At 37.3% G+C, this 23343-nt stretch overlaps 1 protein-coding gene across 1 annotated transcript in view; it reads right to left on the reverse strand.

Moving 5' to 3' along the window:
* Nucleotides 1-23343, reverse strand: part of synrg (synergin, gamma) — a 55509-nt gene that overhangs the window by 2152 nt on the left and 30014 nt on the right. Inside the window, exons 16-22 of the mRNA XM_079823346.1 lie at nucleotides 19994-20157; nucleotides 19774-19827; nucleotides 16166-16262; nucleotides 15163-15311; nucleotides 12921-13031; nucleotides 11485-11523; nucleotides 4783-4815 (exon numbers count right to left, since the gene is read on the reverse strand). Coding sequence (XP_079679472.1) covers nucleotides 4783-4815; nucleotides 11485-11523; nucleotides 12921-13031; nucleotides 15163-15311; nucleotides 16166-16262; nucleotides 19774-19827; nucleotides 19994-20157 — 647 coding nt within the window. The remainder of the gene's footprint in view (nucleotides 1-4782; nucleotides 4816-11484; nucleotides 11524-12920; nucleotides 13032-15162; nucleotides 15312-16165; nucleotides 16263-19773; nucleotides 19828-19993; nucleotides 20158-23343) is intronic.

Raw genomic sequence — 23343 nt, forward strand, 5'->3', positions numbered from 1 at the left:
GTAGCTTATCTTTCAGAAGATGCGTAATAGCGCCCCCTACCGTATAAGAGTTAAAAAACAAAGCTGGAAATGTTAGTTCTCTCACAAATGACGGAAATATACATCAATGGCGGGGAAAGAATTAAGGGTACGTTTACACAACAATGTAGTACTAAAAACTGAAACGTTTTTCCTTCGCATTTTTCACGTATAAACCATTGTCAAAACGATCCCTGTTCAAACGGATCTGTGAAAACTTTTAAAAACATTGTATTCTGCTGCCAGGGCAGTAGTTAGCGATGACACTACAGGCCTATAGACTGCACACATAAAGCTGCGGTCACACTAGACTTTGAGATCGCAACGATCGTGATATGACGTCACTCTCTGAGAGTCTTTTTTATAGGCAGGAACTCAACATATAACAAATACACCCAAAATGTAAAAAATCTACTCGACTTTACTGCAAAAAAAAAAAATTGTTCTTTTAATTCAGCCAAGTGGTCACGTCATGATATATCGATCTTCTATTGGTCACACACAGTCACGTGATGCGAATTCGCAGCTCAGAGTTCACCAAGCTTGAAACTTTTCAAAGTAGCTTGCGTTTCCAGTCTGATGCATTCGCATGCGTATGAATGGAAGTCAATTGAACGAAAAGTGCAGTGTGACCGCCTCTTAATATGCATTTGCATGAAATCTCCGGTTTCACAAATTCTCGTTTTGGTTGTGTACATCGAGACGATATGAAATGATAAAAACTTTGAAAATCGTTTTCAAAAGTTTGCATTTTCAGGCCCCCAAAATGGCAGTCGTCGTGAAAATTAACGGCCAAAGCGCAAAGTTGAAAACGGTGTCGTGTAAACGTCCCCTAAATTCCTTCATCATTTAAACAATTGATTTTAATTTTTGTGTCATTTTGGCAAAATAGCAGAATATTTATAATCGGCTATTTATCGGTTTTCGCCTATAACATCGCTTATCAGTATTGTCCAGAATTTCAATAGACTTGAACATTACACATTAGACTTGAACGTTACTATAAGACTAGTGATATTCATTTACTAACCTTCTCTGATATAATATCATATTTCAACTTCAGTCATGACCGTGCAACGCCTCGAAACACTGTGACCAGAAGTTCAGCTCATAACCAGAGTTATCATCATTAACTGAACCATAAAAACCAACATTTGCCTTACTTGAAATAAAATGTAAAAAAAAACACAAAAAAAAACGAATTATTAATAGGCTAACTAAAACTCAACTATATAGACATATTTACAAAAACACAACAGAATGTCTAAAACTTAGAAAACAGAAAAATAAAATCGAAATCAAAAATTTTAAACTATACTTTAATAACTGCTGATAATGCATATTGCTGCATGGAAGAATTAATAGAAGCAACTATGTTTGTTTCTAAAGGGACATGTCACAATCACCTTATGGAAGCTCGCAGCGCATCACAGATGCTGCCGATTAGAGCTCAAACTGTATTGAACCCAGAAAATGACACCCAACTTGGATCAAACACTACTACATTCAACCTACGTCTCTATACTACATGTTAGACAGCACATTTACTAGTCTATATCTGACTGCAAAGTGGCATATCACCACACTTCATAAAAGAGACAAGAGCTCAACTGTGTACTGACATCATTTGTAGGATTCAACAGAGAAAAAGAAGTGTGCAATCCTCCCACACAAGCCCTATATATAGAGAAGCGAAACAAGAACCCAGTGAACTGCACTCGATATATCGATGCGCAGCGTGCGAGTGTGCTTTCATTCTGAAAGTCACAGCTGTAGTCGTGCATTTGTGATAAGCCAGTGATGATATGGATGTTATGCAGAATGAAGCTCCTATGAAAAATCAGAGCTGATGCTGGAAGGAGAAATGACTCATGTTGTGAATCATGCCCTCCCACACTGATACTATGCATGCACGCGCACACCATTTCAAACGCAACATTTTGTCTATATTCTCTTGACAAACAATATTGTCCTGTTTAAAGGGTGTTTGTTAAAAAGCGAAATGAAACCGTAATGGAGAGACCACTTTTGTCTTCCATCACCGTTTTATCGTGTTATTACAGTTCCTATGAATTTGATAATATTTACGTGAGGTTTGCGGTTTTCGATCTCCTGTTTTAGCTGAGTTGGCGTGGCTTTAAAGAAAGCGAAAACTGTAGGGAAGCGTTCATTTGAGCTATTTGCAGACTCTTGTTCTTAATCATCTTGTGTATTATTCATCATGGTAAAGCAAGAGTTAATAATAAAAAGTATGCTCCAATTAGTACACGGGAAAATTTAAGGAGGCCGTCACTAGTGGAAGGAGGATTGGAGGACGGATCATGGCTTTTGGGGGATTGTGAACAAGGTTATTGAAGCGTCGCTTGAGCGCACTGAAACTATGTCCTCAATGAGGAGAGTTTGTACTCTTCAGTACATACATAACAGTTCTAGTTGTTAAACTGTTTTTTATTTGATTTATATTTATTCATATTTATATGGATGTGCAAATAAATATGGTTAACACCTTTTTTGGACTGCTTGGGTCTCAATATTTGTATCTTGTGTCGATTTGTTTTTACTTGTTCCGGTTACATTTCTATATTGAGGTCTGTATCAATCTTAAAAGGAAAAGGAACACTCCACTTTTTTTGAAAATAGGCTCATTTTCCAACTCCCCTAGAGTTAAACTGTTGAGTTTTACCGTTTTCTAATCCATTCAGCCGATCTCTGGGTCTGGCGGTAGCACTTTTAGAATAGCTTAGCATAGATCATTGAATCTGATTAGATCGTTAGCATCTCGCTCAAAAAAATTACCAAAGAGTTTCGATATTTTTCCCTTTTTAAAACTTGACTCTTCTGTAAGTACATCGTGTACGAAGACCGACGGAAAATAAAAAGTTGCGATTTTCTAGGAAACAGTACTATTCTCTCATTTCTGCGTAATAATCAAGGAACTTTGCTGTCGTACCATGAGTGCAGCAGCGCAATATTACACAGCGCCTGAAAATATGCTAACTTCCGTCAACATAACCAATTCGACAACCTGCTTACACAGGGAATGTGTTGGGGACTATTTTCAGGCGCTGCGTAATATTGGGCCTGCTGCACAGTTAGTTCCTAGCCATATCGGCCTAGAAAAAAAACAAACAAAAAAAACCTAAAAACATATATTCGCACCTTTTCAATTAGCCTTTTTTCAAAAAAAGTGGAGTGTTCCTTTGAAAAAAATAAAATAAAATAGAGCACTTGTGACTTTATTTATTCTAATTGCAACTTTATATCTCATAACTTGACTTTAAATATAACTGCAACCTTCACATAATTTTGACTATTTTTCGCAAATGAAACTCATAATTGCGACTTTCTCGTAATTGCAACGTTACCTCTCAGTGAGTTTATATCTTACAAATGACATCTCATAATTGCAACCTTATTTCTCGCAAATGTTAATTTCTCTCACAGTGTGACTGTATTTCTTGCAAATGACACTGTTGTGACTTTCTCATAATTGCGACCTTATTTATTGCAATTGCAACTTTATATCTCAGTGAGTATATATATAAGATTATATATTTTGTCAAAGTGTGACAATTTCGAGAAATAAAGTTGCAATTGAGATATAGTGCCATTTGCGAGAGTCAAACTGAAATAAAGTTACAATCGCAAGAAATAAGGTCACAATTGCGAGAAAGTGTCATTTGCGAGATATATAGTGACCTTATTTCTTACAATTGCAACTTTATCTCAGTTTGACTCGCAAATTACACTTTCTTGAAAGAAACTCATAATTGCGACTTTCTTGCAACTGCAAATTTATATCAGTGACTTTATATCTCGCAAATCACACTATTTCTCATAATTGTGAATTTATATCTCGCAAATGATACCATTTCTCATAATTGCGACTATTTTTTGTAATGGCGACTATTTCTCTGTGTGATTTCGTATTTCACAAGTGACACCATTTCTCATAATTGCAACTTTATATCTCATAGTGTGACTATTTCTAATTTTAAACTCACAATTACTTTTTTTTTTGGGGGGGGGGTACTTCTACACGCCTGCTGAATTATAATGCACAGATTTAATTGCAAACACTTACGACATTGCTTTGCCATGTTTTAAATGATAGAGTGAGGTCCAAGTCTGAGAAAACACTAGCTTTAATTTCTCTCAATTATAAAATGAATTATAAAATATTTGTAATAAAAATAAGAATAATACAAATTACACAAAATATAAGCATTTTCTCTAGTGGTCTCAATTCTAGACCACACTGTATTTTTCACAATGTCTAGTGTATTGTAAGATGGTTGGGAATACCAAACCCTAGTCAAACATAAATTATATACCGTCTGTCTGTCTCACTTGTACATTCTCTCACTTTCTGCCTTTCCTTCTTGTAGTAAATACAGAGCTGAGCGTGTCTGAGTGTACATCTGAACAATGCCGTGCGATGAAACGGCTGATCCCGCGGTAGATACGCCTGCGTGTGTCTGTGGAGCACAGAGGGGTGGCAGCTGCTGCACAAGCGCCGTTTCTCTCCTCTCAGCCTGCTGCAGATGAACAGGTGGCTCAGAATCGCTGAAAAGGTCACCCTAATTCAACTGACCTTGTTTAGCTGGCGGAAAGGTTAATTACTATCTGATTGCAAACACAGAGTGCATCCTACCTGCAAAGATGACAACACTTCTTACAAAGTCTGAAGGACAGTGAGGGACGCTTCAGCTTCAACCTACATTCACTAAAGCGAAGCTTTGAGAAAAACAGTAGAATATTTACCCTTAATTTGGAGCGACTGTCTTTTGTCAGTGCCTGCAAGTAGCATAAACAAGTCAGCATCAGCGTTAGTATAGAGCTTTTTTCTTCTCTTTTTGCTTTGTTAATGAGCAAAACTAAAGCACCAGAGAGCCCACAGAGGAAGGTGTCCATGCAAAGGAGGAAGCTTGTTGCAAATGAGCTACAGTACAACACAAGAAAGGGCAACTGTGGACATGAAAACAAAATGACAGTTCCTAACTATCTATTCCTAACGAAGTTAGCGTTGTACCATTAATAGGGGTCACTACCATAATACTACCATTTTCTCAAATGTTTTGGGTGCTTTCACACTTGGTTCGATTGCCTGGTCCAAACCAGAGTTTGATTGCTCCCCCCTCCCCCGCTGGACTGTGTTCAGATTACATTATTTGCGTCCGTTTGCGTCAAAGCAGCAGCTGTTTACTCTGTTGCTTGTTAACGCATAGCATGCGTAATGCATAGCGTTGCTCATCTCACTTTTACATTTTTGTTTTTGAACCACTGGTTTTGTTTCCAAAGCTTCAGTACGTAACGCCACTTGCATCTATCTGCCGCGAATGTACTGCAAATGCTCTAAAAACGCTGAGGGTGAGTGAAACACACATTTTTAATCAAATCATATGTCATTAATAGCAGTTCACTTCCACGATTTGGTATGTTCACATGAACCATTCCCCCAGACCACCCTTTTTAAGCAGACTCGGGTACGGTTTGCGAGTGCGCAAATCCAAACAAACCGAACTCTGATGTTAATCGAACCCGGGTGCGCACCAAAAGTGCCAGTGTGAAAGCACCCTTTAAAAGGAAGTCTCTTATGCTCACAAATGCTGCATTTATTTGATCAAAAATACAGTAAAAACAGTAATATTGTAAAATATTACAATTTAAAATTATATTTTAAAATAGGAATAAATAATGTTGGTCTATTTTTACCATGTGATGCAAAGCTGAATTTTCAGCATCATTACTCCAGTCTTCAGTGTCACATGATCCTTCAGAAATCTGATATGCTGATTTGCTGCTCAAGAAACATTTATTACCACTGGAAACAATAAAAATAAAATAAAAAAAAGGATTCTTTGATAAAAGTTCAAAAGAACATTTATTTGAAATTCTAACTAATTTGTAACATTATAAATGTCTTTACTGTTATTTTTGATTGATTTAATGCATCCTTGCTGAATAAAATAAAAAATCTAATAAATCTAATAAATTAAAATATCTTGACTCCAAACTTTTGAACGGTAACGTTTAAATGTAAATGTATATTCACCGTACTGCATATATATCCAATAAAATATTTTAGAGCGGCACAAACAACGCAAGATGTTGATTCACTATTTCATTGACCATGACTTTTCCAAGACCGTGGCAACAATTTATAAATGCTAAACTAACTGGTTACAAGCTTTTTTGTGCAAGACTTCCATTTAATTTTAATTTAAGCTGCGAGAGTACTAACTACGTCATGGGAGGATGTTCAAAACAACTGAAAGACATGTTTTGCTTACAAAATACATAAAGGTAGTTAAAATCATGCGAGTCGATAATGCTTAGTAAAAAAAGCATAGAGGCCAAATACCTATCAAAGATTGATTAACTACTGTTTCTGAAAACTGAAACATATTGAACTGTGGCACTCTGCCAGGATTCTTACTACATTTGAGACGGCTCCTATATAGCATAATGCACAAGGTATGCAGGGCAAAACTAAAGCACCAGAGAGCCCACAGTGGTCCAACTGTGCTATAGTAGATACAGCTGAAATGCAAGCTAATGGCTTCCTTTCAAATGATACTTGTTGTTGTTTTTCACATTAGGTGCAGCCAACTGTGCTACAGGAGCTTGAATTTAATAACATGGCATCTATTCTAATTTTAGCATGGATGCCCACCTCACAGAGTTAGGGCTTTTAATAGGATGCTATATTAGTGTGACATTTAAGGCTGGAATACTCTACATGACTTTTAAAATCTGAACAGATTTGGAAACACTAGGCATCATACAGTTGCCCGAGGAAAAACTGGGCATCGAACACTAAATGACTGAGGACAATACACTACCAGACTTTCAAATTGTTCTCAACACAACAAATTCACACAGAAACACATGCCTGAGACGATGACGTATGAAACAAGCATGCTGTTGTTGAAGCGACTTTTTTTTGGTAAGGAAAGTAGGAAAAAATGAGTGTAAAATTAATTTTAAAACACTGGTTCAAAGTAGGCTAATGTCATTTGTTGTTTGATTTATGTTAAAGTGTTTGGGACATGGTTTTAATGGTGAAACTTTTGTTTTTGTTATCAGGATCTCAAAAATTATGTTTGGATTTAGATTTATCGGCCAAAATATCGGTTATCGGCTTTCTAATATAAAGAATTATCAGTTTCGGCCAAAGTCTTCATATCGCTGCATCCCTAATTGCTATGTGTTATAAAATCATCTCAAAATATCAAACGTGTTTTCATATCCTCTGACTGCATGTAATAGTCTGAAGGTAAAAAAAAGGCCATGTGATTTTCTGTGAAATCTGTCAACTGTGACTGACCAAAATCTTCAGACTGGCGCAAACTTTAGGCAACCATTGTCGACTCATCCAGACTGAAAGGAAAATGTGGCAAAAAATTTATCAAAAGTCATGTAATATATCATATTACATTCTGGACACACAGCATATAATCTAAACATCTCTAAGCAAACATTAATTCTAACAGTTGTTTACTGCAGTCTTTTGAGAATCCATAACTACTTATAGTTAATTGACTTGTGAAGTACGCAATTAAAACGTTCTCATAGTTTACTGTACAGAGACAATTACAAGTATGCCATTCGCAGGTTGACTTCCTGAAGCATGTAAACACTGGGATGCCTTTTTTTTTGAGTGGTCTGATGTATCTAGCTCAACAAATGGCGGGACTACATGTAATGAGATGTTTGGCAGGAAAAAGATCAGATTGTTTGGGAAACCTGATGGATAAAAACCATTATATTTGCAGTTCAATTTGGTGATTTGGTGAAAAACCTTTACAGAGATCACAACTTGAGTTGGTTAGCTAGCTACATTGGAAACAAGCCGAACAGCTTGAAGTGGCTAACCTTAGCATAGCTTTTCACAGTAATAAGTTATGATATGGGCCTAAATGTAAAATAATTGTAAAATGTAACTATTTAATATATACATTACCGCTCATAAGTTTGAGGTCAGTATGTTTTGTTTGCTTTCTTTTTAAAAAAATTAGCACTCAATTTATAATCAGCAAGGATGCATTATATTGAGCAAAAGTGACAGCAAAAACGTTTATAATGTTACAAAACACGAATAAAAGCCTGGTTTCTCCCAAGGTTTATTTTTCTCCATTAGGTCACCTGATGGGGTTTTGGATTCCTTGCCACTGTTGCCTCTGGCTTGGCGTGCTCAGTTGGGGACACTAAATTTTTCAACGAAACATCGAAATACATCTAAATAATAAACTAAATTAACCATTTAAACTAAATTACTGATCAAATTATTGATCTAAAGCCCACACTGTCACTGTATGATACTTGAAATTTTTCCAGAATGGCTATACAGCTGAATAAAATTATGCTGCATTATTTTCCTGTTTAACACTGTAAAGCTGCTTTGAAACAATCTACATTGTTAAAAGCGCTATATAAATAAAGTTGACTTGACTTGACAAAAGAATGTTTCTATGTCAAAACCTTTCATTAAAGACTCCTAAAAAAAAATATGCATCACGGTTTCCACAAAAGTATTAAGCAGCACAACGGTTTTCAACATGGATTATAATCAGAAATGTTTCTTGAGCAGCAAATCAGCATATTATGATTTCTGAAGGATCATGTGACACTGAAGACTGGAGTAATGATGCTGAAAAATTCAGCTTTGCATCACAGGAAACAAATCACATTTTAAAAATATATTAAAATAGAAAACCGTTATTTTAAATAACCCCCCAGCTCTTAATGCATCGTGTTTTCTTCTGGAGCATCCGTGAATGTTTGAACCTTTTTTCCCTCAATTGTCCTCAGAGTGAAAAGATGGATTTTCAGAAGAACGTTAAAGGGATAGTTCACCCAAAAATGAAAATTAGCCCATAATTTACTCACCCTCAAGTCATCCTAGGTGTATTATATGACATTCTTCTTTCAGACAAATAAAATCGGAGTTATATTACAAAAATCCAGGCTAATCCAAGCATTAGAATTGGATTCATAGTTGCTCTGTTTTTGAAGTCCATAAAAAGTGCATCTGCCCATCAAATAACTGCTCCACGCAGCTCTGGGGAGTTAATAAAGGCCTTCTGAAGCGAATCGATGCGTTTGTGTAAGAAAAATATCCATATTTAAAACTTTATCAAGTAAACTTTCGGCTGACCGCCTTCCCTGTTCAATTAATGGAAAAATTGTTTAAAGTTCCCCTGCCGATCGAAAGACTAACGCGACCAGGTCCGCTCGTCATGACGTCACGTACGCATCTTGAGTTTCACTTTCAACATTCAACATTTTTCCATGGAAGACGGTCGGCCGAAAGTTCAGTTGATAAAGTTTTAAATATACTTTTTTTTTTACACAAAGGCCTTTATTAACACCCCGGAGCCGCGTGGATATTTGATGGGCAGATGCACTTTTTATGGACTTCAAAAACAAAGCAACTATGAATCAAATTCTAATGCTTGGATTAGCCTGGACTTTTGTAATATAACTCAGATTTTATTCGTCTGAAAGAAGAATGTCATATACACCTACTTGAGGGTGAGTCAATTATGGGCTAATTTTCATTTTTGGGTGAACTATCCTTTTAAGCAGTTCAGGACAAACAAGACTCCTGAACAACCATCACAAAAAAACAAAAAAAAACACACAGTATTAAGAATCAAGGGTACATACACTTTTGAATGGGGTCATTTTTATAAATTCAGCTATTTTTTTGTCTTGTGGACTATGTGTAAATATAGTCTTATTCAGGACAGTACTAAAAAGCATTTTTCTATGATCCCTCTTATTTAGTTAAAATTATTCACAAACTTTCAATAATATTTTCAAATATTACTGTTTTTAACTATTTATTATATATTAAATGCAGCCTTGGTGAGCATGAGACTCATTAACAAAACAAAAAAACTAAATAAAAACTTACCAACCCCAAATTTTTGACGTAGTGTATATAGAATTGTATTTTAGTTTGAATAGCAAATCTATGCAAAGTGCTATGTTAATACACTGTTGCCCATTCCTGCAGACAAATCCTGTTAGCAGATCACGTCCTTCCCCGGCAGGGACAGAAACTGAATGCTAGCCCAAGGTCAGCAGAGTGAATCATCCACACCCCAGTGAAAATCTCCACCTGTAGCTCAACACCCCACCTTTAAAAACAGCTCATCTCAGAGATGCTGCTCCACCTTCAAAACCCTGATTTAATTCCCCTCAGACAGTGACGCTGCACCCCAGACCGCCAAAAACGTAATTAAAAAGCGGATATTAATCGGATGTCGGGAGCAGACGGAAACCGCTCTATTAATCTGCGGCGGGCTGGATGTGTTCAGCGGATCTATTAGCACCTGTGTTTTTGGTCGGCGTGACTGATGGCTGAGCTGCATCTGCTCCTCAGACATCCGTCCCATGATTCCTTGCTGCTCTGAGCCCCTCCTTCCCTGATTGCATCTGGAGCACTACGAGCAATGTTTACCCCCTATTACATCAGCAAACCTTGACCGTCACATTAATATGAGGGAGATTCAGGAGGGTTTCAGTGAGACGAGGAATCCTAATGAGCTGATTGGCCATTATTTGTTAACGGGGCAAGTGGCAGTGACAATTATGCGTTTAAAACAGTGCAGGATTGGATTGTGCTTATGAATAGAATAAAGGGATGGTTCACCCAAAAATTTGAATTGTGTCATCATTTACTCAGTAATGTTGGTCTAAACAACTCTGGTGCCAAGTCAATACTAAAATAAAAATTGTAATGAAAACACAAACCAAATCAATTTGTTAACCGCAAACTGTCTTGACTGACAGGTGGCTGCTTTTTAAAGCAATGGTATTATTGATGCCAAATTTAGTGCACAAGTCATATGGAACACTTTTACGCCATTTTTATGCCATCACTTTTAATACAATTGCATGGTCTGGAAAAGAGCAGCTTGGACATTCTGCTAAACATCTCCTTTTGTGTCCCATGGAAGAAGAAAAAAAGGGTCTGGAGTGAAATGACAATGAGTAAATCACATAATTGTATTTTTGAATGAACTAATCCCTTAAAATTATATTTAATTTGCCCCATACCACTTTTAGATTTGTTCTTCACCGCCCCGGGGTGCCAAAATGACAGATACATCACCTATTTGCTGCCTGCCTCATGCTTTTTGGCCATTAATCAGATTTACTGGCCGCTTAGGCAAAGCAAGCTCGACATGAAAGATTTCTTTAAATGCTGAGAAAACAGGAGCTAAGAGCTCATAGCCAAATTAAACACCTAAGCTACTTTAATGAAAGCGTGGTCTTGACCGAGTGTCTGTTGATTTAGATGTATGAGTCAGAGCGCACCTCTGAGAGCTGTTTTTGGCAGTTCTGAAAGGAGAGGTGAGTTCTGGTCATTTTGGCAGCACAACATGGGTTTGTCTGTCTGACCCCTGCAACAAGCTGCAAATTGGAGTTTCGGGGCAGTTCAGTGAAACCTACTCTTTTAAACAGGCGTCCAAAAGTGTTCTCGTTTTTCTTCTGTAAAATTGTGAAAATCACAGAAATAGTCAGAAGGGATGTTTTTTGTTGTTGTTGTTTTTTTTTTAATGGGAATTTTAAATGAATCATCTGTTCAATAATTTAAATCTATAGTTCACCCAAACATTGTCTATGCAATTACAATGAATGAGAACTGAAGATTTTTAAGCTTCCAACAGGAACATAAAAGCAAAAGCACTGTAATAGTCATCTAATATGACTCATGCTCTATATTGCTTTGTTTGACAACAGACCAGATCAATTTAATTGACAATCTTCCTCTACAGTAAGTTGATAAACACTGCAAGTCAAGAACCGATTCATGAACAAATCAATCAGACCGGTTTAGTCAAATAGATCAGGGTTATTGTTAACTACAACTATTAAAAACATTTTTTGTTAATGAAATAAAACTGAAATAAGATAAAATATAAATATTGATAAAGACTAAAAGAAAAAGAACCTAAAAGAAAATTAGAAATGTTGCTTTGGCAACTAACTGAAATAAGTTGAAGCTTAAAATTACAAATTTGAAATAAAAAAAACTAAAACTAAAAAAAAAAAATTAAACCTATAATTAATTAATTAATATAATATAATTGTGCTGTCAATAGATTAAAAAAACTAATTAAAAATCACACCTTTTTCCTATAATTAATTGCACCTAACATTAAATGTGAAATTATTACAATATAGAAATATATTAAAAACTTTAATCTCCAAATTAATGTGGAAACAACATAAAAACTGTATATTTTAAATATTTGATCTAGGTAGGAAATATACAGAAATTGAATAAAGTTATCAAACTCTTCACAGTCTTCACTGCATAAATTATAAATTAAATATTAGATCAATCTAAATAAGATTTACTTTTTGTCTCGTGTCATTAATGTTAATCAAATAACAAATCTCAGCAGCGGGATTATTAGGCGGTTGTCACTTTGAGATCTGTAACTATTTAGGTTTAATTTATTTTTATTTCAGTTTTAGATAGCATATAATTTTTTTCGTTTTAATAGCATATACTCAAACAACAGTGAACTGTTTTTTATCACAAATGACCCAATGATCTGAATAAAGACTTTAATTTTGGTCATCATCCCTACTGCTTTTATTCTTTTCATGATGCTTTTATAGTGCTTTTGAATCCTCTCTCAAACCATTATAATTCAGGTTCCCATTCGTTGTAATGTATGGAAAAGAGCAACCAGAACATGCTTCTAAATTCCTTCTTTTGTGTTCCACAGAAGAAATTAGGAGTTTGGAACAAAATGTGGGTGAATAAATGATCCCAATTATCATTTTTGGGTGAACTATCCGACATAAAATACACTGTGTTTGTGTTTTGTGTGTGTTGCTAATTGCAGATGTGTTTGTTTTTGGTGCGTACAGACCTTGCTGCGCGAGTCCACGTTGAGCAGACACACTCCGCAAGCCAGCTCTTTGGCATTCTTAATGCCGTGCCTCAATATACAGGAGGAGAAGTCCAGTGAGCTCTCATCAGGCTACAGAAAAACACACAAACAAACATCATGAATGCAGCAACTGGGACTACATTGCATCCTCCACACAAACCGCAGACTGTCACTCAAACTTCAGATCACAGAGGCCACTGAACCAGCCCATCAACCTCACAGCAGTTGATTGGCCCTGCAGATCAATACATCAGCCACAGAATCTGGCCAAAGCAGCAGGATCCAAGCGGAGAGAAACCCTCGACTCTCTAACCACATTCATTTTTATTATGCTTCAGAGCGTTTGTGGGTTTTCAGCAGTGTGCCTAGACTTCATTCTCCCAAGCTGATATTATCTGACCGCACAACTCTAATATTATCTGCTGGCATTGATATTCCCCCACGAGTACATTGTATGGCAAAGCGCTGTTCAGCTGTTTGTTCACTATCCACAAATAAGTAGGGCTGGTCCGAATGCCATTTTTGGAGCTTCGGTAGTAATCAACATCGAATATTCGCTTTCGGAGCCGGAGGGAAGGGGCTGAACATATTCTTCTCTCTAATAAATGCAGGAATCTGGAGAAGCGGCGCGCCTCACGCGGGCAGGGCTTATATGCTCCGAGAACGGACACTGCACAAGTGATACAAAACACACAGGTCTGTTACGTCCCAGTGTTCATATATTATAGTAGTAAAAATGATTTTGTTCAGTTAGAGAACAGATTAACTACAATTAAAAACTGAACGTGCCGCGTGAGCCGAACGAGTCGCCGCACAAACTGCAGCAGGAGTCAGATCTCATTCATCACGAGAGTGAGGAGCTGAATGACAAGATGACGGCGAAAGATTTGGTTTCAAAGCGAAATGTAAAAGCACCTATTTAAGGGAGTTTGTCATTGTACTGTTTTGTTGTTGTTTTTCATTAAGAATAATAGGCTAATGAACCCACAATTCAAGCAACCCGCCCCCGAATTGTCAAACCAAAAGTAAACTGCGCACGGCTGCATTCGTTCACAGCCGCTCAGTGCACAAGCACTGCAATGTGACGGTGAGGGAAAATTCTCTCACCGTCACATCCCTAACGGGTAAAAAGGCTAATACAATTTGATTCTATTATTCTATTTTCCACCATGTCAAATAGGGCTGGGCGATAAAACGATAAAGATATGTATCGTGATAGACACGTAATCGATATCAATAAAAAATGCGTTCGAAAAAACGTAAAAAAAAATTTTCTTCGTCGGAAGAAACCAGAGGTTGCGAAGCAACTTTGGTTGCATGAGCAAAGGCACTCACTCTCTGGTAACCAAGCAACGTACTAGGGAGTGACAGGCTAACAGCCAATCAGGTAACAGTATCATGTTTGGTTGCGCCATATCGTTGTCTCGTGCTGGATTCATTCTTCAGTAAACAGAACCAGTGTGGAGTGATAAGTGGAAAATGAGTGTCGCAGCGAGCGAGGAAATTGTTGATAAAACAGGAAAACAAGTCAGCTTGCCAGTATGGCAGTTTTTTTGATTTTATAAGTCTGACCGTCATCCCCACCAAGACTTTTACCAGCCTTGTTATACTTTCGTCTGGCACCGCAGCGCGAGCCTCCGCTGACAGCGCGCGCGCCTTGTTCGTTTGGGGACATGTTTATACTCGACGCGCTCGCCGTTGTGCTATTCTTGACTTTGGCTGAATCATATGCAAACGTGAATGAGAACCGTTTCGCGGGGGATGTCAGGTGTGTACGAAAAAAAAATGAATCCCAAATTTGAAAATCGAATACCAACCCATCGAACGAATATTCGAATATTCTGGTCCAGCCCTACAAATAAGGTACACTTTGGTGCCTCATGACTTTGTATTTTTATATCTTTACACTTACAATAGTTATACACACTTACAAATACCAAATTTTTTGTGAGAACTATGATGCATAATTATGTATGGAAAATTATCATCTGACAAAATGTTGATTTTCACATCTCACTGACATCAGACTCTCGATAATTATCTTAAACTCAAATTTACATTTTATATGATACACTTTACTTGATGTTTTTGTTTACTGACTATAATGATATAAATGAACATAAGCTGGTTTAAAAGGTAGAGCAGGCAAATTCGGAGATGATGTACAAGAAATACTATTTTACTTCAAGATCTTGTACTGTTTATTTTTTTATAAACTCACAGTGAGGTTTGCCAGCGACATGAAGCCCATCAGGTTGTTCCACACACGGCTGATGTCTTTAAGCAGCTCCTGTAGTTTCTCTGAACAAACGGCCGTGGCTTTGATACCCAGCTCCACACGCTTGGTTACACGATACACCTCCACCACACCTGACATACACAACAAAAACAACCCCAAAAAAATGTATGCCATGTAAAAATCTTCCCAAACACATGAACACAACTTAATGAAATTCAAAACCAAGAGTGTGAATGAATATAAAAAGATACATTGATAATGATTGTTGTGACTGCTATGGCATGAGAAAGGCGGGAGGCTATTCATCACAGCGAACTCAAATGAGAGAATCAAGATGTTTTTCCTCCCCCTAAATTTGATAATACATAAGGACATGTTGCGGAAACAGTATTTCCAGTTTTCTCTTGGCATCACTTCAACAGCAATCAAAGTGAAAGTAATACAGATATTGATAGCACTGTGTGGATTTGTGTGCAGTGTGAACAGAGCCTGTGCATAACTAAACAGGAGAAACAATAACCCAGCGGTGCCGTTCCCAGCACTCACCAGTGCTGAATGTCCTTTTAAGCTGAACCCATTAGAGCGGCCCAGAATAGTTGCTCTGCTCTGTAACACTAGCCTCCCCCGTTCAGACCCACAATGCCCTGCTCTGTCTTCAGTCACAATTGCTAGAGCCGGATCAAAAAGCTTTAACGGTTTGTTTCAATGTAACAGCAGCACCCGCGTTCCCCTCCCGCCGGCATGAGCACGTACAGCTCATTAAAACCACCCTGTGTGTGTGTGACTACAGAAATAGGAAGCAGATAACCAGAACACCTGGCCTGTCTGTTTGACTGAAGACCGCAGGGGCGCATGAGGAGCAGGTATGAATGTGCAAGAAGATATTGTGTGACATGGCTGGTCTTATGAGCTATCATATACTGATATGATGGGTAATGCTGGTCTCTGATCAGTAAATACAGTGTGATTGTAGTCGTAGTCTCACCCAGCAGGTACTCCATCCCTTGTGCTGATTGGATGACCTCTGTGCACACTGTGGAACTGCTGATGCCATTAAGGGTGTTATTAGCAGTGGTGATGACCTGAAAGGGGAGGAAAGGACATGGCTGTAAAGTGGCTATATTTTACATTATCCCCCGGTTTCACAGACAAGCCTTAAAGGAACACTCCACTATTTTTGAAAATAGGCTAATTTTCCAACTCCAAAAACATACCGTTTTTGAATCCATTCAGCCGATCTCCGGGTCTGGCGGTAGCACTTTTAGCATAGCTTAGCATAGACCATTGAAACTGATTAGACCGTTAGCATCTTGCTCAAAAAATGACCAAAGAGTTTCAATATTTTTCCTATTTAAAACTTGACACTTCTGTAGTTACATCGTATACTAAGACCGACGGGAAATGAAAAGTTGCCAATATGGCTAGGAACTATACTCTCATTCCTGTGTAATAATCACGGTAAAACTCTACTGTTTAACTCTAGGGGAGTTGGAAAATTAGCCTATTTTCAAAAATAGTGGAGTGTTCCTTTAAGACAAAATGCTTGTTTGAGCTATTTTAACTGAAAGCAACTAGCACAAATATATCGTAAAATATGTCATTGTCATTGTTTTGTCTCAAGATGCACATCAGTGAAGTTTTTTTCTAAGGCATGTTTAAAAAAGCTACTTAAATGTCCTAATTCAACTAAGACTTAAAATAAAAACATAGTTTCACAGACAGGGCTTAGATTAATTCTGGATCATCACAAATCATTTTATATATCAATTTTCCCTGAGAAAAGCCCTCAAATGAATATACTGTAATTCAAAGACATTACTGAGGAAAACAAGTAGACTCAGTAGACCAAAAAAAGTCATCTTATGTCCTCATCATTGAAACTTAAGACTATTACTCCAGTCTGAACACAAGAATGCTTCTAATGGGAATGACTTGAAATTGCTTAAAGGGAAAGTGCACTCAAAAATCATTTACTCACCCCTCATATTGACTTTCTGTCTTCGGTGGAACGCAAAAGAAGATATTTTGTTTCTGTCATTAAAATAAAAGTCAAAGGAGTACTGACAATTGTTCAATATCTTCATTTGTGTTTCGCAGAAGACAGTAAGCCAAAGACACACCAAGACAACAAAAATCTAGATGAAACGAAAGCCAACCGCGTTGTTGCCTGTGTTTGGGCCTGTGGTGTGTTCAAGCAGTATAAGCCAACAGCCAACTAACATGTACATTCTGCATCTCTGTTAGAGAACAAACAACTCTCCATACCAGCAGGTGGCAGTAGACTGCGGATGTACAAACCATAAGCAAAGCAGCACTTGCTGTCTAGACTTCATTGTTTGTCTGCTTTCGTCACTTGAACAGCCAATCAGAGTTATCCCTTTAACCAATGGGCTCCGCCGCTAATTCAACATGCTCAATATGCCACCGACGGGCTTTTCTAGAGCTAACTAGAGCCAACAGTGTGGAACACAACGCGAAAACTACACCGACATACCTTCAATGATGGTCGACCATCGGCTTGACATGTCACGGTCTCTACAGGTTTGGTAACTGATAAAAGATTTTTCTTTTTGGGGTGAACAAGCTCTTTAAATGGATAGTTCACCCAAAAATAAAAAATAAATGTCATCATTTACTCACCCTCATGTTGTTCCAAACCTGTATGAGTTTATACAGAAGATAATTTAAAGAATGTTGGTAACCAGACAGTTGAAGGCAGCCATTGACTTCCATGTTAGGAATAAAATACTATGGAGGTCAATGGATACTGTCAAAAGTCTGGTTACCAACATTCTTTAAATTATCTTCAGCAGAAGAAAGAAACTTAAACAGGTTTGGAACAACTTGATGGTAAGTGATGTGAACATCTGAAATGTTCCTATGAAAGATTTATAAAATGCCTGTATGCACAAAAAAAGTGTTCATAAATGTATCCCTCTTTGTAAAATCACAGTTCATCTAAAATTCACAGCAATGTGTACAAGAGCATCAACTCCACCTACAGAACGCCCACGAATATCCCTTTATGGTTCAGAAAAATATAGCACTCATCATCAATGGGCAAGGAAATCCAAGCATGCTCGTAGAAAATGTATGGCATGGCCTGCTTTGAGTACAACGTTTGTGTGTAGGCATGTATTATTATTATCATCAGGAAATCTTTAAATAAATGTATTTCAGTGATGTAATTATAACAAAGCAGTTCAAATGTTGCTCATTTGCACATTTGACAGTATGTTTAGACTTTAATGTATATTAAAGGATTAGTTCACTTCAAAATGAAAATTTCCTGATATTTTACCCCATCTCATCCAAGATGTTCATGTCTTTCTCTCTTCAACATTCCAGGATTTTTCTCCAAACCATTGACTTCCATTCCAAAATGTTGAAGGTCCAAATCAATGCAGTTTCAAAGTGCTTCAGAGGCTCTGCGCGATCCCAGACGAGGAATAGGGTCTTATCTAGCGAAACGATTGGTCATTAAAATGTTTTTTTAATGAATATATTTTTAACCTAAATTGCTCATCTTGCGCTGCTCTGCGATATGCCAGTCATGCTAGATGTAGGCGGAAGTACCAGCCCAAGCGAACGTGCGAGGACTAATCCAAACTCCATTTACCAAAAAACACTCCATCTTCAACTTCAAAATCGTCCGACATCGTTGTTTTACCATTTTTTTTGCTAAAGGGCGTTTATATTAGTCTTCGCATGTGTGCTTGTAAACACTGGGGCGGAACGTCTGCCGGTGACGTTTTTGACATGATTGCGCAATCACTGGCGAGCCACAGAGCAGTGCAAGATGAGCAATTTAGGTTAAAAATATATTCATTTTAAAAAAAAAATTTAAATGACCAATCGTTTCGCTAGATAAGACCCTATTCCTCGTCTGGGATGGCGCAGAGCCTCTGAAGTCCTTCAAATCGCTTTGAAACTGCATTGATTTGGACCTTCAACATTTTGGTTGTCATGGAAGTCAATGGTGTGGAGAAAAATCCTGAAATGTTTTCCTCAAAAAAACTTAATTTCCTTTCGACTGAAGAAAGAAAGACATGAACATCTTAGATGTGATTGGGGCGAGTAAATTGTCAGGAAATTTTCATTTTGAAGTGAACTAATCTTTTAATGCATATCGTTCCATAATGTTGAATTACTGTTATACGAGTTTGTGTGCATGCTCTTCAGTTTGTTGTACACATAAAACATTTTTCACGTCAGTTTCTGCCTTTATAAATCCCTATTAGTTCCTCACTTAGTATGTAGGATAAAATCCATGGAATCTAGGATCAATTGTGATTGTATGTGCATTTTATAAATGAGGCCACAGGTTTCTATTTCTGCCGCAACCTGTTGGGTAGCCTCTCCCACAGAGAAATCTCATTTGGTCCAAAATCCTATTGTGTATAACTATATATTAAACATCAAATAGGTTTTGCCTTAGTGAGCTCTTAACAATCATGCAGCTTTTGCTACTATACCTTTGAAACTAGTATGTAAATAACCTGAGGCTCCTGATATCATGAGTCTATCTAGAGACTAATAAGTGTATTTAAAGCTCTTTATGAATGTGTGTATGTGTGTCGAGGTATACGTTACCTGCAGAGCGCTCTCCAAACACCTCTGCCATTCGTAAGCATATCGCTCGCTCTCCTGCCAGGAGTGTTTGGACGAGACAGTGGGAGAAAAAGAAAGAAAAAGATGAAACCGAATGAGAGCTTTGTTCATTGAGAAACCTCAGGCTGTATTCAACAAGGAAAACCCGTCTGTGTGCTCAAAGAGAACGAGGGAGGAAAAGAACAGAGAGCAAGTGACTGACCTCCACCTCTCCTGTGAGGTCCTTGTACTTGTCGCGGATGATCGGCAGAGCTGGCTTTTCATTTAGGGTGTTGGAGCGGTCTCTGAAGGGCTGCTCAGGGGCAGGAGAGGGGATGGACCGTACAATTTCTTTCTCTCCCAGACTGTGGCTACGCTTATGGGAACCTTTGCACAAATATATGGGTCAATGACAAACGAGTCCACGATAAAGAACACGAAACAACTAGGTTTCAAATGTGTGCTAAATACAACTTTTTGTATTCTTGTGGGATTCATATGATTTCAAGAAAGTTTCATTTTAAATTACAGTAAAAAACATCATGTAGTGTAACTACCAAGTAAAAATGATAATATAGTACCACTACATGTAAGGTAAATGTTGTTTAAAACAATATTTCAAATGAATTATCCAAGGTAAAAATGTTTTTGGTCATTGAAATAAAGCTGACATAAAACTTAAATATTAGTTAGACAAATTAGAAATACAAAAATTAGTAAAACTGCAATAGAAATAAAGCTAAATAGAAATATTACAAAAGATTATAATAAAAGGATGAAAGCACATACAATTCCTCAAACTAAAATGAAAACTGAAAATATAAAAATATGATCTAATTTAAAAATATTAATAAACACCGTAACAGTAATATCAAAATAACAACTTATCATGAGTCATACCACATAACATTAGTTTTTTAGTGTCATTTCCTGACATCATTTCCTGTTTTATGGGGATTTTTTATGCATGTTGAACGCACCACATGACTTTGGCTGACACATAATTTAAATAATTTTGATATTAAGTATATTATGATTTCAATATTTTTCAGTTCTGTTAAAAAAAAAATTTCCTAAGATATAATAAGATTGTCAAACTGCTTTTCTTTTGAAGAATTTCAGTTGTACCACCCTGACATGTCTTGCAAAAAATGGAAATTAATTTTAAAACATGCTCTTCACAGAGGAGGTGCATTTAAGTAACTATGTATGAATTGCATTTTTTAATACATATGCATTTAAATGATTACACAGGACATGTGACAAAGGGGATGACACATCTTACCCCATACTATACTCGCTCTATATTTAATGTACGAGTTTAATTCCTGCTGTATAATTAAAACTTTCCGAAGCACACAAACCGTCATCGCTAATCCACGGTGGGGCCACAACACGAACCACAAACACCTAATTTGCAACAAATGATAATTATGTGCAAAAGAGCAGCATAGTAATACAGGCATGCGTTATTCATGAGGCATCACCGAGTCAAAATAGCACCAAACGCATGCTGTGCACACATAAGCAAGGAGACGGACAGCGGCACAACAAGCTCATGTGACGCAGCGACAGGTAATCACGCTCCTGCTATGAACCACATCAGTCTCTGCATGGTTCCAGGCACTAATCCATTCCCGCACGAACCCCACTCCTCAGATTAACAGTCTGATAGGAAGTCGGCAGAGGAGTAAACCCTCTTTTGTTTGAACAAATGAAATTTTGCGGATGTGGGTGGAGGATCAATAAGAGGCAAATAAGCTTTTATGTTATTGAGTAAGTGCTAATGCATTATGGGGGAGCGGGGATGAAAAACCAAAGTGATGAGGGATTTGGGTGGCAGTGTTTATCTATTGACGTTGGCGTGCGCATCAGATGCCACTCTGCCATCTGTTGACTTTCAGAGAGAATGCAGCTGTGGAGATGCACTGGAAACAAATGCACACCTAATTCACAACACGCATTAATATTTGTTCTTAACCTCATTCTGATGTTAATGAATTTGGAGTATTCTAAATAAGCGACCGAGTGCCCAAGGTTAGTCATCTGCATAAAACACGGTTTCGTCACAACCTCTCGTCACTCCCTGCAAGCATATGATGCTTACTCTAAAGATGGCCTCTATTCTGAGCATGTGCAGCAAGATCCTTGACAAATGCCAAGTGTGCCATCCTCAATAATAAACACCTTTTATATAGACCCAGATTACAGAGATTCTCATTCGTAACTCTGCGTTGTTATACATAAGTGATCATGTACATCCAGATGGTTGTTATCGCAGAATAAACCCTCACCCTGAAGGGGTTTATTCTACGATAACTGGCTGGATGTACATTATCCCATTTATTACACGGCTACTTGCCACATAAGTAGACACAAAATATTGACTTGAGTTGAATTAGGTCTTTAAACACAAAGCTTCCCCCGGAGAAAGCAGTTGCTAGATGGACATTTAAAGGATATGGTACAGTTATACATGAGCATTTAAATAATTACACAGGACATGTGACAAAGGGGATGACACATCTTACCCCATACTCGCTCTATATTTAATGTACGAGTTTAATTGTTGATCCTGCTGTATAATTAAAACTTTCCGAAGCACACAAACTGTCATTGCTAATCCACGGTGAGGCCACAACATGAACCATAAACACCTAATTTGCAACATATGATAATTATGAGCAAAAGATGTGTGCAATAAGTGGATTACATGGCATTTCACCACATAAATAATTATGGGGATAATTATTGATTTGATAAACTGGTTTTAAAATCATACCTGTTTGTTATCTTATAATCCATTACAGAGTACAAAACAATTGTCACAAAATGGCAACAGCTGCGTTTGTATGAAACAAGAGAGCGAGTCTACGATACCGGATGACATAAATAATTGTACACAAAATATTGATTTGAGTTTTAATATTTCATTAGCGCACCAAACGAAAAACTTCCATGAAGAAAAAAACGTTCCTTGCATTTAATGCTAACTTCAGTTAGCCGGATGAGCCTGTGCTAACCGTTTTTGCCCATTGTTATCAGGGAATAACATACCACTGGATGGTGCGATTGACCAATCAAAATCAAGAATTCCACAGAGCCGTGTAATAAAGAGAGTTATACCATAGTCTGTCTGAATACTCAATTCTGATTGGCTGAAAGGTGTGCAATAAAACCGTGTAATGGGAGGTACAGGTAGTTCCAAGTCATTTTAATCATATATATTGATAAAATCACTATATTAATGCGCGGTTTTCATTTAAGAGCACATACACGTCACTCGCACAGAATGAGCGGAGATAGCGCTGCTCGCACACACACAAACATTCAGGAGCACAGAAAAATATAAGCGCTGCTCCGCAACTTTTAGTTATAAATTTGATTCGCTACTGAATCACTACATTACATTTTGGTGGTTAAAATTACATTGTCAGATTTGTGACATTCCTTTTTATGTAATGCTAAAACACTGCTGGTCACCTTCAGAAGTTTCAGTAGTGATGCTTTCTTTTAACAGAAAGAGTGTGAAACATATATTGGTTATAATTTGTTTTAGTTCAAAATTTAAAG

Source organism: Gobio gobio, assembly GCF_949357685.1.
Source record: "Gobio gobio genome assembly, chromosome: 8".
NCBI lineage: Eukaryota > Metazoa > Chordata > Actinopteri > Cypriniformes > Gobionidae > Gobio > Gobio gobio.